At 42.4% G+C, this 17,660-nt stretch overlaps 2 protein-coding genes across 6 annotated transcripts in view; one reads left to right on the top strand and one right to left on the bottom strand.

Annotated features, from left to right (window-relative positions):
* Nucleotides 1-6,000, top strand: part of hdac7a (histone deacetylase 7a) — a 56,786-nt gene extending 50,786 nt beyond the window's left edge. For all 4 annotated transcript variants that reach the window (XM_056385885.1, XM_056385884.1, XM_056385887.1 and 1 more), the window contains exons 21-25: nt 1,707-1,825; nt 2,262-2,395; nt 2,901-2,982; nt 3,440-3,578; nt 3,718-6,000. In XM_056385885.1, coding sequence (XP_056241860.1) covers nt 1,707-1,825; nt 2,262-2,395; nt 2,901-2,982; nt 3,440-3,578; nt 3,718-3,760 — 517 coding nt within the window. In that variant the 3' untranslated portion in view covers nt 3,761-6,000. The remainder of the gene's footprint in view (nt 1-1,706; nt 1,826-2,261; nt 2,396-2,900; nt 2,983-3,439; nt 3,579-3,717) is intronic.
* Nucleotides 6,001-9,230: 3,230 nt separating this feature from the next.
* On the bottom strand, nt 9,231-13,109 carry LOC130175419 (twist-related protein 2-like). 2 transcript variants are annotated; one of them, XM_056385893.1, is made up of 3 exons: nt 12,054-13,109; nt 11,438-11,707; nt 9,231-9,782 (listed from the first exon to the last, which is right to left on the bottom strand). In XM_056385893.1, exon 1 carries the CDS (start codon nt 12,758-12,760, stop codon nt 12,113-12,115), a length of 648 nt encoding a protein of 215 aa, XP_056241868.1. In that variant the 5' UTR covers nt 12,761-13,109; the 3' UTR covers nt 9,231-9,782; nt 11,438-11,707; nt 12,054-12,112. The 2 variants fall into 2 exon arrangements, with proteins under 2 accessions (XP_056241868.1, XP_056241866.1); XM_056385891.1 differs by having other exon boundaries at nt 11,438-13,109.
* Nucleotides 13,110-17,660: the final 4,551 nt, after the last annotated feature.

Genomic DNA, 17,660 nt, shown 5'->3' with positions numbered 1-17,660 from the left:
ATGGGTCTACAGGCGAGGTGGGGTTGGGGTTTTGCGGTTAGGTGTGTGCATGTGTGGGGATGAGTGAAGTGTGTCTGTGTGTGCGTGCTCTGCTTTATATCCACATGGCTATGATGAAGTTTAGGTCTTAGGAATTATTTATCAAATCAAAGCGTCACACAACACACACACACTGTAAAGGTTTGACACAGTAAAAATGTTACGACTTCACGTGTTGGTGTGTGTATGTGCATGAAATTTCATCCATGTGTTGTGTATGTCTTTGTGTTGTGTACTAGTGTGTATGTGCTGGAATGTGTTTGTGTGTTTTATCTCTGTGTGTCCTCCTTTTTGTCTATGAGCTCATGTTGTCCATCTGCATGCAGTCATGACAGCACTGTGTGTGTGTGTGTTCTGTTTGGGTGCGCACGCGTGTGTGTGTTTGTGTGCGTGCGTGTGTGTGTGTGTGTGTGTGTGTGTGTGTGTGTGAGAGAGAAGGGGAAGGAGGGAGGGAGGTCTCCAAAGTCCCCAGGCAGAATAATGAAAGTAAATGGATCCCAGATGGACTGTTTTTCCTCTTTTCTCTGTGTTGTCAATGACGTGAGGCGAGTGACAAGCCTCTAATGGGAAACAGACTCACACACTCTGACTTTGAACTCTGCCGACGGCGTCGAGCCGCAGAGTTGAGCCTCGTTCCACCTCAGGACAGCACCAGCTCTCTTCTTAACAACAATAGCATTAAGGAAATCTTCATCTGTTTGAAGTACACCAATAACACTGTGCAGCTACAAGAGCTGACAAAACAATATGACTTTGTCAAGCAGACTGGTCGCACTCGGGGCTCTGCAGCCTCTCCAGCAGAGAAACAGTGCTCCTTTGTCAGTTCTGGCTGGATGACTTTTTTTCTTTAGATTTGATCATCATTAATATTTGTCATCTCAGGGAGATCGTCCAGTGTGGAATATTAGGGACAAACTTCACGAGCATATTGATCAAATCAGTCCAAGAAACGGTGAATCATTAAGCTTTGAATCAACTGAGATGTGAGCTACAACTCTGGTTGTGAAAGTACAATGTCCCTGTTTGGACAGTGTGTTGAAGCGTGCCTCTTGTTTGTTCCAGATTTGACTCTTAATGTGTCTACTTGAGATTAACAGGAGAATAACAAGGGAAACAGTCTTGTTATTCTCCCTCCTATTCAACATAAATGCATTTTGCCATTCAAATAGTCATTGAACTTTGCTGTTTTAAAACCTTGCTAGTGATTTAAATGTCACAAACAAGTGATGTCTCACTGGTGATGTCACCACAGTAATGTAAACAGTAGTTAAGTGTTGCTTTTTGGCAGTGGCTCCAAGTGTTGACTGCAGAGTTTGTTCACTTTTTAGCCAGAACTACAGGTGTGTGTTCAACCTCTCTGGAGTGTTGACGGGTGGAATCACTGGCAATCTCAGAATCCAGATTTCATAAGTTATTATTGAGACTTGTGTATGAAGGATTCTGTTACTGCTTTTTATGCGACTCTAAAGAAAAAAGAGTTTCCTCTGCTTCTATTCTTTTCAGTTGTTCAAATCTTCAGGACAAAAAAAAAAAACTGCAATACACAAAAAGGACAGACACTGTGTGAGTGTTGTGTAATGCATGACTTGTATCAACCTCTATTGGCAGCCAGTAGCAACTGCAACAATACAAAGCTCTTCATCGTGCGTGTGTGTGTGTCCTTTCAGGTCTGTGGTGATGCCCATCGCCCAGGAGTTCTCCCCGGACGTCGTTCTGGTGTCGGCTGGATTTGATGCTGCTGAGGGAAACCCAGCTCCTCTGGGAGGGTACAAGGTCTCCGCCAAATGTAAGCATAGTTCTCCACCACAGACCGCACAGTCCGTCCTCCAGCCGTTACCTCAAGGTCTCGTTCTTAGGAAGGGATGCCAATAAGAACTTAATTTTATCGTCCTGCGGATATTCAGAGATATTAATAGATTATTACAGCTCCAGTCAAGCATGGACCAAAGAGCAGGAGTCGTGCCTTCAACCGTAAATCACTTGATCACTGATGTAACCATAATTATTGTAATTGGTAGTTGGTAATGTTGCTGTGGGAGGATCCACAAGGTAAAAATATACCTTTTGTTTTCGGAGAGTATTGGAAATTACAGCAAAACCTTTTTTTAAAGTCTCGCAATACGTGGTCTAATCATTGCATCTTCCGTGCCAAGCTTCATTCTTATTGACTTTTGCACGGTTCATACTTCATGTTAACATTTCTGTGTGTTTGTCTACCACAGGTTTCAGCTTCCTGACCCGCCAGCTGATGTCTCTAGCAGGGGGTCGTCTGGTTTTGGCGCTTGAGGGAGGTCACGACCTCACAGCTATCTGCGACGCATCTGAAGCCTGTGTCAGTGCACTCCTAGGCATACAGGTAAGGCATGCTGGGTTAATGGAATCGGGTTTCAAATGTCTGCTCCAGGCTTAGCTGCGTAACCGACACATGAAGGAAGCATGAAAATGAAGTACTTTTCAGGGATTGTGGAATTTGAATTTGTGGAATATCGGGGGGGTTTGAAAAGTCAGGCATGACAGGCGGGAAGGTTTCAAACTTAAAAAACAGATTTCAGATATTTCTCTTCTTCGAATGGGCTGTTTACCCCTTTGTTAATTCCCCTGCCCAAAATTAACAAAAATTGGCCCATGTACACACACATTGATGGAGCCCATAGTATGATGTAGTACAACATACTGTATGAAATGTGCTTTTTCTTTTCAATAATATCTGTGGATTCAGTAAGTGTGTTTTTTAGACAAGAAATTACATCTCTTCAGTCACCAGCCATTTAACCACTGAAAGGATGTCAGACTAAGACTAAAGATTAAGATAAAGACTAAAGTTATTTGATTGTGTCTTCATGTCTGCATCTGTGCTGTAGGACCCGCTGCCTGAAGAAGTCCTGCTTCAGAAGCCCAATGCCAACGCAGTCCGCTCCCTGCAGACGGTCATCCAGATACAAAGTGAGCACAATCAAACTTTATTCACTTCTTCTTTGGTTTCGTTGGTCCTCTCCAGTGCCACGCTCATTCTCTTCCCTCTCCGCCTTCTTCTTTAGATGTTTAGATGTTGACGATACAACCTTACACATTCACACTACTCATCACAATACATAAGAACACACAACATAACACATAATAATGCACATAACAATAACAGCTGACTCAGTTACATAACACAAACACAAAGAAAATAAACAAGCTCCGACTGAATCTATCATTATCAAACACATAAATATCATCCTGCATGCCCATGGAACTATATCACAAATATACGATAACACACAAAAGTTTATTTATTCATTACAAAACTTTCTTCTTCTTCCTCCTTTGTTTTTTTATTTTATTTTTTAAACCATTTATATTATTTTGTTGTGTTTTGCATGAAAGCACCAGTAACCTGTGTGTGTGGATGTTGCAGGTCAGTACTGGCAGAGTGTGAAGGCTCACAGTGGGTCAGTGGGTCTGTCCTACCTGGCTGCTCAGACAAGAGACTGTGAGGAAACAGATGCTGTCAATGCTTTGGCCTCACTCTCCGTGGGAGTCCTCTCCAACAAGAGGTAGAGCACACACACACACACACACACACACACACACACACACACACACACACACACACACACACACACACACACACACACACAAACACACACGACAAAAACCACACTTTCTCCACTCACAATCTGTGTTTTTCTCCAGCGTCCCTGATGAGCCGATGGAGCACGACAGCGACTCCATGTAGAAGAATCCGACCAATCACCTCACAGAAACTCACCTTCAGGAGTCGGGCCCGACCTGTAGCCTCGGATCTCTTGCGCTGTCACATTACCATGAATGGGGATGCATTTTGTAATGCCACTGAGCCCCACCCATCTGCCTTATTCACCACACATGCACATCCAGCGACCCACAATGCTGAAACCTCTAACAGACCTGCCGTACGAGCACCTCAATGCTGGTAACCACTCAGCTGACGCCAGCAGCACTACCTGCAGCTGGGAAACCTTCTGAAACCTCACCAAAGAGCAATACAAGATGATTTTTAATAGACTTTCCATGTCTCCTGACTGACAGTGGATTGTGGTCTGGGCCCACAGCTCTGTGACCACAAACCTTTACAGACACTGACTCTTCTTGAAGCACTATGTACCAGCAGCTGTTTTGTTGCCTTAATTTTTTGCCTTAAAGAAAAGACCAACATCTGGTTTCAGAAGGAGACGACTTTGGATTATAAATTCTTTTTCTCTCGTGCCACATCGCTTCACCCATATCAGAGCTGAAGCCACTGTCGACCAAATGTATTGCAGAACGGCTGACGCAGGACGAACCTACTGTATGACATCAGGTGCAAGCATGTACTGTGCACATGTACCTGATGTATGAGATGCAAAAAGAAAAAAAAACAAAGAAAGAAGTGGCCACATCAAAAAAAGAAAAAGAAAAGAACATTGAGAAGAAGACACGGAGATTGTCTGTTTTAATGATGTCATTACATGCAGTTTAACCACTAAAAGAAGACAACAAAGAACTCAAGGGAAAGAGAGAAAATGAAGACACAAAAAGGACAACTGTGGTTTTTTTGTAGAAACAAAGAAAGGGCGAAAGTCCCTGTTGTTTAATTGCACTGTTCATTCCATAATGTGAACCATAAGAAATTCCAAAGCTCTGGGAAAAAAAACAACTCCTCTCTAGGTTATTTAATAGTTGTTTTTTTTTTTTGTTTTTTTTTTTTTCGAAGATTTGGATGAAATGGTGTTTGCTATATTTTTTTCCCACTCTTCATGAGATGTCTTATGAAGTCTCTGACTCAGTCTAAGGACACGTTTTGGCCGAAATACTGTACAGTTGTATTTCCTCTGAAGTTAATCTGAGAAGTAGGCAAGATCTTAGGAGAAAGGTTATTTTTTACTCCTGTTCAGTGTCTTAAATGCACACACACACACACAAACACACGCACATATAAATACACCTACAGACACATGTACAAAGCAATGATGAACTGTTGATGTACCACTAGTATTGAATACTGTATATTATTGTTTATATTTGAGACTAAAGGAGCATTCATTCCACCGTGGCACCACTGAGGATCATTGTATTGTTCGATAGTGGCAATAATGTTAATGCACTTAATGGACATCACCCAAAGAAAACTGCCTTAAAAATAAAAAAGAAAAAAAAAAGAAAAAACAGCCTGCACTTGGCAACGGGACTGTATGCAAGCAACAGGAGGGACCAGTACGGACACTGCTCTTACTCTACTTTTAAAAAAGACGACATTCGAAACCTGTGGATTTAGGTGAACACCGTATATGCAGACTTTTGTATTCTCGTTTGATGAGTACAGTGACCCGGACTGGTGTGAATGTTTTGTTCATGATCTAAATAGTTTTGGAGTCCAAGCTTCATCACAGTCTAATTAAGGAAACTAATGCATTGTGTTTTTGTTTGTACGTGACCTTTTCTTTTTCTTTTTTTTCATATTTGACTCTTCTCTGCAGCCGTGCTTAGTAGCTGCACTCCTCGTCATGTTACAGTCAACTTAGAGTCGATCATCTTTGTAGTAGAGGTCATGTTGATCGCTGTGACCGCCCTGCTACAGGGGCGTGTAAGGGCTCTGCATTCCAAAAGTACAAATAACAAGATCATGTTTTTTAGTTTCAAAGTTATTGTGTTGCAAGATCATTTTTCATGCGCACTAGGTTTGACCAGTTTAGACTTCTGATGAACATGAATGCTAATCCTTTTAGATTAAAGCTGCAGATAGATGAATCTAGATAATTACATTTGACAAAATTTGACTTTTATTTCCAGATTTCTATAATTTGAAGCAGCGTCTAGACACTAAAAGTCTCTAATGAAACTGAGACTGATTAAATTTATATTTGACTAGTACTTTCTACGTGGCTTTGTCTAAAAATTGTTGCATTAGAGATTTCCTTTGAGTTTTTTATAACCATAATAATAAATAATTTTAAATCAGCACAATCCAATTTTCAACAGATTTGATAAAAAAGAGACCCGATGTTGCGTTTGTGTGTAAATACAGCTTTTGTAAAATGTAGAATAACATTAGCACAATCTCCACAGTGAGTTCATTTAACTGGCTGAAGGAACTGTTGTCAGTTTAGCATCCAGGTAGGAAACTGTATGAGAGTTTAGTCAGACCCTGGGCATCATCTGCCCAACAGAAGGCCTCAGAGATTTTCTATCAGACAGCAGGACAGTATAGATCCGGCTGAGGTCCCTCTGCTGTTGCACTACTGCTCCATCCCAGTAGGAATTGTTAAGGAAATGTTGCATGGAAGACTTTTATTCTGAGGTGAGGGCAACTGAAAAGTGTGTCATTCTTTTAGTGTCGTTCATAGTATTCTTAACAACAAGTGACAGCATTCAAACGACATGCTGTGCCTGTCTTATACAGCGTGCCGGGCAGGTGCACGCGGCGTCTATGAAGTAAATGTTTTCTATGTTGTCTCCGTGTGTGTGTGTGTGTGTGTGTGTGTGTGTGTGTGTTGTGTGTGTGTGTGTTTTGTGTGTGTGTTTGTGTGTGTGTGTGTGTGTTAATGTGAGAGAGAGTGTGTGTGATTGCATGTGCACTAGTACATATGTAAACTTCTGTCATGTGTTTTGTGTGATTGAATGTGTGTGTGTGTGTGTGTGTTTATGTATGTGTGCCTGTCTAATACTGTAAGTGACCTCTCCTGTATTATATATATTTTTTGTCTTATAGAGGCCAGTATTGCCTCAGCTCTTAATTCCCTTTATTACTGATGTCATTGTACCTTCTTCTTAAAGAAAGACACTGTAAATAGAAACTTCAAGACCAAAATACACATGTCACACATGTGCCTTGATGCATTCAGTAGTATGTGTATTGGTAACTCTTAACTAACTGGACTTACAGTAACTCTGTATCTAAAAACATGACATTGAAATCTTTGTTTCATTGCTATTCTTTATTATTTACCTGTATGTGTTATTTTTCCTTTACATTTCCTACCATGTGTATGTATAGAAAGATTGTCTATTTTGTACTGTTATTTTTGTCTTTTCCTCTTGATTAAAAAAAAGAATAACTTCCAGTATAAGCCCGTTTTTATATTTCCCTTTTGTCCAAACATCATCATATAAAACGCAATTTGCATAGAACTTGTGCATCAATGAATATAACTCTGATAATCTTCACAAAATCCTGATTCTATTTCCTAATAAATTACTAAGAGATCATTGAATGTTTGCAGTAACTGCATTAAAAAGTGAATATACCCAGGTGGGATTTATGGGTGTTTGAGTGAGCGCTGAGCATCACGATCATGTTAATAATTTATGGAGACAGATCTGAAGTTGGTTGTGAATGAAGAAAGTGCTTGGTGTGTTAGGGTTAAAGAATATTAGCTTAAACCTGAGGAAGTTAAGGAAGGTTTAATTTCTTTTGTTATCACGGACAGGAACAAGTCATCTAGCAATATGTATGAGTTCAGTTTTAAGTGACATCTGCCCTTTTGTCCCTAGTAGCAGGCTAATTTGCTATTTCAGTTCCAGCTGTTTAGACACTGTCCACCAGCAGATTAGAATAGCACATTAAGGCGTCTTATTCATACCACAAATTGCAAGCCAGTATCTTATTAGCTAGCTACTGCTGTTTATTCCAAAAACATCATGCATCTTAATACCATGTCCATGTCACACCTTGTTACAATAATTACTAGTTTCCGTCTTATTTACCTCAGATCCTCACTGTGCATGTCTACCGTTAAGACTTTAATGCAGACATGCCTCAAAAAATCTAACTTTACAAAAGAAAAAAAAATCTATCTCAGTTCAGTGCAATTTAATCCAAATCTCGTGCTATATGTGTTTTTTAACCCCCAGAGAACCACATTATAATCATACAAGCATCTCATTCATACATATTCCATTTTTTTGTACTGTGTAGTCATGACAACGTGTCGTCATGATTCAGCCGACACTTTTTGTCTAATGACTTTGTGGCCATGTAAGCATTTGGATGCATTTCTGTTTGACTCAGTCGGTCTATCTTGAGATGACATGAATGCATGGATGTCACAAACACATTTCCCATCCGTTCCACAGAACGATCAACGTATCCCAGGTGTGACGTCACCGTATGATCAGCGCAACTAGTCGTCCTCCTTGGGCAGTCACCTGCAAAGAGCCAGCATCCACCGGAAAGAGCAAACTTCTCAGATCTGTGAACTCAAACGTCACTTAGATCAATAAGCAGATGTCACATGACTCTGTCCACCCGGAAGGAGACAGAGAAAAAGCTGATCGCACTTATCTTCCTATCACTGAAACGCCACGTGCAGCACTTCAGCACTGTTTGATTGACACCTGCTGTTAGTTTCTGTTGCACCGGTTAAGGCGGGACGACTTACACCTTTAGTCTTTTTATGTGCCCAGATATCGTGTTAAGTTTTTTTTTCCAACTCCACCCCGCCTGCAGCTGAGCAGAGCTCTAATCAGAACAAACGGAAACACCTGTGAGCGCGAGCAGAGCCTTTAAGTGGCTGCACCGGTGTGTGTGTCTGCCCGCTGAGACCTCACATATACGTCACGTTACTGCAGACCCGGGTTTTTTTCCCCAAAGCTGCCGTGTTTTACAGGAAGGGAAGAACATTTTCAAGCCACGTCACTGATAAAATATACAGTTTTCCTTTGTATTTAGATTGGTGAGAGACTCTGCCATGGAGTGGGACCAATTAGCCTCTAATTAACTTACAATGTGGATTAAAATAAATACCAGGAAGCTGTGTCAACAGAAATCTGTAGACTGACGAGACCAGTGTGTAGTGTTCTTCTCATGTATGAGGTCTTATAGATGTTGTACTGATGTTTTACTGATTTAACTCTTTGCTCAGGCATGAAAATACACAACGGAAAAGATCAAGCGACAACCGAGAGGTTTAAGTCCACACAGGCTATAAATATCCCCAGAGCCCTTAATTGCACATTAACGTGTTCTTTTTGGAGGAATTAACTGTTCCTGACTGACCAGGCAAAGGCACACAGACCTCATTAAAAAAAACAAAAAAAAAACAGAGCGGGGGAAGGAGGAAGGAGGAAGGAAGGGAAAACAAGAGAGACAGTTTAACAAGAGAGACAGGAGACAAAGAGGGTGTGGTGCCAGTGTAAATCTTTGCGCTGTTCATCATCCAGTTTTGGCCAAACAACACAAACCATTTTGAAGACAGTTTTTTATTTTTCAAATAATGATACATGTGCTGTATGTATCACTAACTCTATTTTTTCTGCTTGTAATGTTTATTTTCAGTCATACTGTATCAGTGTCATTTGTCATAAAGCACCACACTGTATATGCTTCAAGTAAATGCTCTTTAAAAAAAACCAAAACAAAGCCTCACACACGCTGTAAACACATGTACAAGAGATGAACATACTATTATCTGAGATTGAAATCTGCAGTCTTTTTCCAGTGACAGCTATTATATAAATTTCCTTAGAATAATCTCTAGGGGAAAATAGAATGAAACAAAAAAACACAAATACTGCTCCAACTTGACCTGTGGCGGCATTTTCTTCTCAATAAATGACAGCGTTTTGTTGATTTAGCTGGTCCAAAGAAATGTCAGTCTGCATCCCGATCGCTTTTGATCTATCCAAGAGTGTGGAACCTAAAGGTTTCCGTTCGCATCAAAGTCCATATGATTGGGATGGCAGACATGGCAGCAAGGAGCATGGAGATGTAGAGGGAAGATCACAGTCACTTTATTCAGCAGCTGGAAAGATAAAAATGGAGACATGTTACTGAGTTTGTGGTGTGTATTTATTGTTGAATGATGGTCATTGGAATAATCTTTTTATTACTCCAAATTACTGCTGCCAACGGGAATTTCATATTTCCAAAATGCCATCGGAGGAAGATAACAGTCATCCTCTTAATTCATTTCATCATTGTTAAAAATAACAGAAATAAATGTTGTTGTTTTTTTAACATTTATAATCCTAGGATCAAGATCTCATGTCAGTAAAACAACTTGATTCAGGGTGACACATGGGCATTAAACTGAGACACGAATGGGCGTTAGCAAATCTCCAAATTTTTCACACATCATCAATTTCTGCACCAAGAAAAGTTCTGGAGTAAAACTTGCAGACGCCATCATGTCTCAGTACGTTAGATGAACGCTGTCTGGAATTAATGTACAGTCAAAATTCATCTGCCTGATTCTAAAGGACCAGTCGCCCTAGGTTTATAAACAAAATGCACAGGGGCTTCTTTTTTTCCTCTCTCCCAGAACTGAATTCTTTTTAAATGTCAAGTGTCTTGTAACATGTCAGTGAAGGTTAGTCCTCTGAGACCACAGTGTGCTGACTGTGGGGCTCAGTAAAAGACTTCATAGGAGCTGGAAACATTAGCTACCTCCCTGGGACATTCTAATGATAGGTTGCTGGGCTTCATGCATATTGGCAATGAAGGAAGAAGTGGTTTGTCATGGATATGTGTTGAATACAAACACCGTGTCAGCCCCCATTTCCTTGTAGTTTGGTAGTTGCTAAACCTTGCAGGTGGTGTTTGCTTGGCATTATGTCTCTTTCATGTGAGACCAAAATCATAGACGCAATAATGCAAAAACTGGCTTTTGTTGCTTTAGTGCATGTGTATAATTTGGTAATTATGGATGTGGACTTTTAAAGAAAAGGGCACTCGGGTTCTTTTTTAAAACTCAAGACGTGGGGGGATGTGTGTGTGTTTTTGTGCATGGGTGTGTGCGCACAACTACACCTATGCATGATAGCTCATTTGTGTGTGTATAAATCAGCTCTCACCTCCTCCATCACTCCCAGTGGTTTATGGGAGCCCAGCGGGGAGGCACATCAGCCCCCCCCCCCCCCCCCCCCCCCCCCTTTGATGGTGACACACATGATTCATGGCTTTAAGGGACCGTTTGTTTTCATTACGCCTCCTCGTCAGCTCGCTGTAGCTGTATCACGGTTTCATGCAACGCAAGCAAATTTGGGCAAAAATGAGAGGAAAGAATTTCAAGAGGAGAGTTTTTTTTGGCGCTGGAAGAAACAAAGGGGCTTGGTTTGGGTATAAAGAGGAGAAACTTAAGTCAGGATGACGGCTGCCCGCGGCTACTTTTTCCACTGTCGTTTGGGTTCAGAGGTGGTCAGGGATTCATAATATGTCAGAGTCTCGGAAAAGTAGGAGTTGAAAGGGTAGGGAAAAGTCAAAGGTCCCAATATGTCTCAGAGAACATCCTATTCTGTCTTCCCGGTTCTGACTTTCGTCTAGTCCCTCCTCTGCATCCTCTGGTTGTTACTTTTTATGTATCATGCAAAACTTGCACACACTCGCTGGCCCAAGGCAGAAATTAAGTTACATAAAAATATAAAAACGAGCATCAAATGTGGCTCACAGTATGCATACCTATGATGATGACGATGGTAACGATGACGATGATGATGATGATGATGATGATGATGACACTGATGGCAGTGATGGTGATAAAAATCAAGTGTGATGATGAGGATGAAAGCCGAGGGCTCACGGAGGCTCCAGCAGAATGAGCCGTGCTGTCATGTGGAAGCAACATTTAGAGGCATCACATCCTTAAACCATCAGGTTGTTGGAACTGAATAAATGTTGAATGAAGTCCGGTTGTTTTTGTCTCTCTCCTGTTCTGCCCTCCACTGTGATCTATGTAAACAAAGTACAAATGTTGGGGAAAAAAAAAAAAAATCCTTTTTGAAAAGCCAGGAATCATTCACCGAGCACAATGTTCCTGTTGTGGCACATTTCTCCAGACCTATCACTGGCACACAACAACAACACATCACCAGAATCCATATTTACATCTGATATGTAGGTTAAGAACAATGTCAGCTACTACAGCTTTCGTGAAAGTGCAGTGGCTTAAATGCTCACATGAAACTATCAAGTGTCAGATAGTCTTTCCACTGAGGAAAACTACGTTGAGGTGTGAAACGGTGTGAGTCCACCGGTCGGCCACAGGTCTGCTGTCTGTGTCAAGTAAGAACATTACCGTCATGAGGAATTCATCGTATGTTTTAGGGCAGCAGTCAAAAGACAAGTCAGGCGGGGTCAGTGACCAGCGGACATGGTCGACCAGGCCCCCTCCATCCTCCACACAGAGAAGGCGTAGCTCAGTCTTTCATGGGCCAGGTAGTTACATCCAGCCAGCTTAGAGTCCATCTCGTCGCTCTGCAGTACCTGGTACAGGAAGTCAATGTAGCGTGATGCCAACTTAAGGGTCTGGATCTTGCTCAGTTTGTCAGAGGGGAGTGTAGGGATTATTTTACGCAATGAGGCAAAGGCTTCGTTCAGAGATTGCGTCCGCTGGCGCTCCCGGATGTTGGCAATCACCCGCTGGGCGTGTGGGTCCTCGATGGCTGAGAGACCGCCGGGACTCGGGCCGGGGACGGGAGAAAGGGACGGCTCTGAGGAAGGTGGCCGATGCAGAGGACTCTTCTTCAGTCTCTTGGGTCCGGTGGGGGTGTAGATCTGGATGTCGTCCCCTGGCTTGACCTTGCTGTAGCTTGCTGATGTGGTGGGAGTCACTGTGGTAACGCGATCCTCCGTATGTGAGCCTGTCAGCCGCTTACGCACGGTGACCCCCGGCGTCGCTACAACAACAGGACATGCGTTGGAAGGTGGTCTCCCCATGTTCTCCTTGCTGGAAACCACCCCTCCCTCAGGGTGCTCATCATTAGACTGCTCCTCCTCTCTCATGCTTGGCCACGTTTTTCTTCTTTCTGAATATCCCCAGTGTTTTTCTCTTACCTTCAGCGTCTTTCTCTCCCCTCTGCCTCTTTCACACTCTTTCCCTGTGTTCAGGAACTCCCCCTGTTACGTTGTGTGTTTCTTCGGCCTTCTGCTGTGTCCTCCTTCTTCTCCAACTTATCACTTTTAAACGTTGTCACATCCAAACATACTAGGCCAAAGTGGGTGAGTAATCAGCACTCAGCTTTGGTTTACCACAGTGCTTCTTCATCCACACACATGGAAACCTTCCAATGATCCCTTCCCAGCCTCTGTCAGTGTACACTGCATCGGCAAACTGGACCGTTCTCATGCCTCGCTCCTGTGGCTGCATGTGAGACAACAGCAACCTGAATCTGACTTTTTAAAGGGAGGGGACCGTGAAACTTTCAGCTACCCACCCATCTGACTCACTGATTGGTCCACAGGACTTTTCATGGACAGCTGAGCTTAAGACAACAGGAAGAATGAATCTTAAGCGATTGGTCCGATCAAAGGGACGAGGCGGAGACCAAGGTGTGCCGTACAGCCAACCAAATCAAACCGTTGTGACGTTTGCTTCTTGTCATAGAAGTTGCCCAAGTTTATAGGTTCCAGATTTCCTCCAAAGCAAGTCGCTACCATCCCCCCATCTCACTGCCTGCCTCCCTGTCCTCTCCTGTCTCCCTCAGCACGGCTCAGCACCAGCATCAGTCGCTTTCTATATAGTTCAGAGAAAAGGAAAAAAAAAAAAAAAAGCTCCACAAATGTTTTTGTTTCTGGTTTGAAAGTTGGACAAAGTTCACCTACATTTTTCTGCCACATGGTTGATCTTTCTGCTTTAGAGACGGTGGAATGTGACGATATTGTGAAGACATAACATTCCAGGCAGATGCAGTAATGGTGGTCAGGGACTTAGGTAACATGTCTTTCATTGTTTGTTTTCTGCCGGGTAAACAAAAATTTTAATCGCTGCAGTTGCCAGGTCTGCCATCTTTAGTGATTGAAGAGGAAGAGAGATGAGAGTATTCAACACTTAAAAAAAAAAGAAAAAAAGATGCAGAAGTCGAATCTACGGCCTCGTTTCAGACACCATCAAATCACCGAAACAAAAATCCTTTTTTGGTGTTCTATGTAAATAATGTAAATACATAATTTGGCAAATTAGCTCAAATATTGAGCGAACTGACACAGAGTTCTTCTCGTTTGTGAAACAACAGAGGGAGTGTGTTTTATTGTACTGGCAGTGACTTGGCTGCAGTTTCTAAGTGTAGACCTGGAGGGAGGGAAGAACTGGCATTCAGACAGCACTGCCGCACCGAGGTCTAATCACAGCATTAAAGGAAAGAATGAGTTCTGTGAATCAGAGCGAAGCCTGTGGGACATTTTGTAACTTTCATCCTCTGAGCTACGTCTAGAACAAGCCTCGGTCCGGGTCCAACGTGGACTACGCTCTCCAAACTTGTGGGGTGATCCCTACAGCGTGGACCACAGCCACACCCCCCCCCCACCCCCCCACCCCCCGCACAAGAGAAGAGTCTTTTGTTAGCGTGATGCTTTTCAGAGACAAGATGCTTCCCTCTGATGAAGACGCTGGAAAACTGAAGGTGGTTTTGGACATGACACAGAACTGGAAAATGTCGGTCTCTCCACTGAGTCAACTCACCGATGGCTCAGGTCCACAACAAGAAGAGAAACCTCCATTGTCTGACCACAGATGATACCATTTCTCTTGAGCACATGCAAACACACACACACACACACACACACACACACACACACAACGATATTTACACTCGTATTGGTAATATGCACAATCCCATGTCAAAAAAGGTTGCTGGAGCTTTTTGAGGCTCTTGTCCCAGATTTTTGACCCAATGTTTTCTTCTTCTTCATCATCTCCCTTTTCTTCTTCTTCTTCTTCTACGCCCTGTACAAGTCCAAAGACACAAGCCTGCACACATAGCCCAGATATGCCTTTTTATACGCTGGAGTTTGCAGCTCTGTGCCACTGTAAACCTGCTGCATGCTCCTATCGTGGGTTTTCTGTGTTAAAGAGAGAGAGCGGTGACCAAAATTGAGATTTATGTTTTAATTAAATAATGACATCTGCATTTGCCAATTAATTTGAACACTGAATTTGAAAAAATGTGCACATGAACAGTCTGCGTGGAGAGTAAATGGGTAACGAACTAACAGAATGTCAAAGAGGTTGAGGTTTACCTATTGTGACTTGCCAAATGAACAACAAACTGCTTATTAACATGAACTAACTTAACGTGAGTTAAATCGACCACCGTTATAGTGATACTTAAAATTTAAATGGTAATACTAACCATTTGACATTTTTAACCGTTATTTAGCATGAAACCTTCAACCGCCTCATCTCTACCACAGACCAACAACTAGCGCTGACTGGGAGTCAAATCTGTGGCCTGATGAGTCCAGTATTCACCCTCCTTTTGGAACCTGCTTTAGTTTTTGTCATATCCAAAGAAAGAAATGTTTGTCTCTCAGCTGCTGGATGCTTGATCACTTTCACTGCTAACTTTTGCTAGCAGTGTGTAATGTGTTAATGAGAGAATACAACTTCCTGCTGTGGCTGGAAACACGGCGGATGGAGACAACTTTCACATCACCATTTAAGCCATTACTAAGATAAAACACTGTATTAACCACAGCTTGAAAGATTTTGAAAAGAAGGTTTGAAGAGAGTAAAATATTCTCAAACTTTATACCACGAATCTGTGCATGCAGTCACACAATGATCAAATTAATATTAACACAATCAGTCTGGTGTTGAATGACTAAAAGTATTTACATAAGCGAGCTTGAGTTACTGTTACCATCCTGCTCTACAATGCTTCAAATTGTTGTTGTGGAAATGAGTGTCCATATATACTCTGTGCACATTCCGCTGCCAGAGTGGCTGATTCCTTTTCATCTTCTTCTCTTTAAACATCATCAGACCGTGCGTCCTCTCTGTGGGCAACGGGACACCTGTGATGGATCACGACTATTTACATATCACAGCTCCCTTGAAACAGTTCCTTGCTTGCTAAAAATAAATACCTCCAAGCTAGAGGAGTGATGGAAAATGGATATCAGGTTTTGATATAAACACATATATTGGGGCTGGGGAGAGAGGAGGGTCGGGTCACGCTCACAATGCTGCGTCTTTGTATGGGAAGGCCCCCCCCCCCCGGAGGCTCACTGCGTCTGGAAAAAGGGGGAAAGAACACTGGACCCTGTCTGTTTGAACTGCACGCTCAAATGAGGACTTAGCATAAATATTTCCACCATGAGAAACGAGAGAATGTTATCACATGTGGAGCTTATATACACACATACACACACACACATGGCGCACACACATGCTCGAAAATTCATGGGTTTACAATGTGGCATGCTCTTACACGGACCCACAAATAAAGAGGATCCACTATATAAACAAGTCAGTAAGGGATGTTAGATAAAGGACATGGTGAAATTTGAATTTGAGTGAAGCTAATTTTCCATACAGCATCAATGACTGTCCTCCATTTAAACACTATTATTAGATTGTATCTACATTTTATAATGTAAGTATTTGTTGCAGGGTTGGATTGGATTAAACAGAGTCAGCGTTCAGTATACAGTATTTTTTTTCTGAATGGGGTGAAATTATATTGTATAATTCTGCGTTGCCCAGTCCTCCCACCTGAACTCCCATATAGGTCATTCATCCCTACCCTCTGATATGACCCATAGTACCCATCCTGAAATAGTGTCCCTATGGTGGGTGGCGTACCATCCCTTCATCGTCGTGGTTACAATAATAAGCAGGTTAGTTTCAGGTACAAAAACCACCTGGTGAGGTTTTGGAAAACATTGCGGTTTGGGTTAAAATAAGTACTTCCTTAAGTTTAGAGGACTTCCATTGTCATGGTAACATGGTCCTCGGCTTAAAACAGGAAATGGACGACCACAGAGAACTGTCACCTGATTCTGCAGCTCTCCTCAAATCTGTGGAGAGTTTTAGGGCTCTGGGTCATAACTTAGTGTCTTTGCTAGTTTCAGACTGACGCAGTTGTCTTTTTCCCATCCAGCGGCCACATTGTAACAAATAAAAAATATACCTGCGCTCATCGGAGCACCCATGGGCGTGTTGGTCTTAAAATGAGCTGCAGTCAGGCACAGTGCTATCTTGAGGCAGGAAAGTGATTGCACAATTGACCAACATAAACTTGGTCTAACGTCATTGGGGCCTCACTGTTATTTTAAGGGCACGCTGTCAAGAGCTATACACAACGGGCATCCTGACGTACGTGACGCTGCGATTTTGCAGATGAAGATCAGCGTGAAGTGCTGAGGACACGGCGTCCTCCGTGGATCTGTTGGCCATGTAGGAAAACTGGTGTCGGTGAAGATTCGGGGAGCGCCATCAGGCCTACACTACATTACATTAGTAACATCAGTATGTTGTTGTTGCACTGAATGTGCCAGATGTGTTGTGTTGGTGCAAAACATTATATTAGATACCTGCAGTGTGCCTGATATTAGCATAATTTCACAAAGCTGTCAATGCAGGATTCAGCCATGACTGATGATTTTGCCAGGACTTAGTAAGGACACAGAAAGCGTATGTACCAGTTTGTATGAGACTACCCTGCACCTTATTAAAAAATGCAGAAGAAGAGAGCTAATTCTGCAGCCTGAGCTGAAAGGGGGGTTTCTTTCTTATGATTGTAGCAGGTAGTGGGAGGTCCCTTCCAGGTCACCATAGGGTTTCGTCATGCCTACTTCCTGGTTTTAATTGTTTTGGGGGAGACTATATATACAACCCTGATGCTAAACTAAGCAAAACAACTGTTTTGCTTAGTTTTGTTGTTTGATACACTATACTGGGGGT

Source organism: Seriola aureovittata, chromosome 9 (genome assembly GCF_021018895.1).
Source record: "Seriola aureovittata isolate HTS-2021-v1 ecotype China chromosome 9, ASM2101889v1, whole genome shotgun sequence".
NCBI classification, from domain to species: Eukaryota; Metazoa; Chordata; class Actinopteri; order Carangiformes; family Carangidae; genus Seriola; species Seriola aureovittata.
The sequence above is the reverse complement of the archived record's forward strand: the minus strand, read 5'-3'. Positions and strand labels throughout refer to the sequence as shown.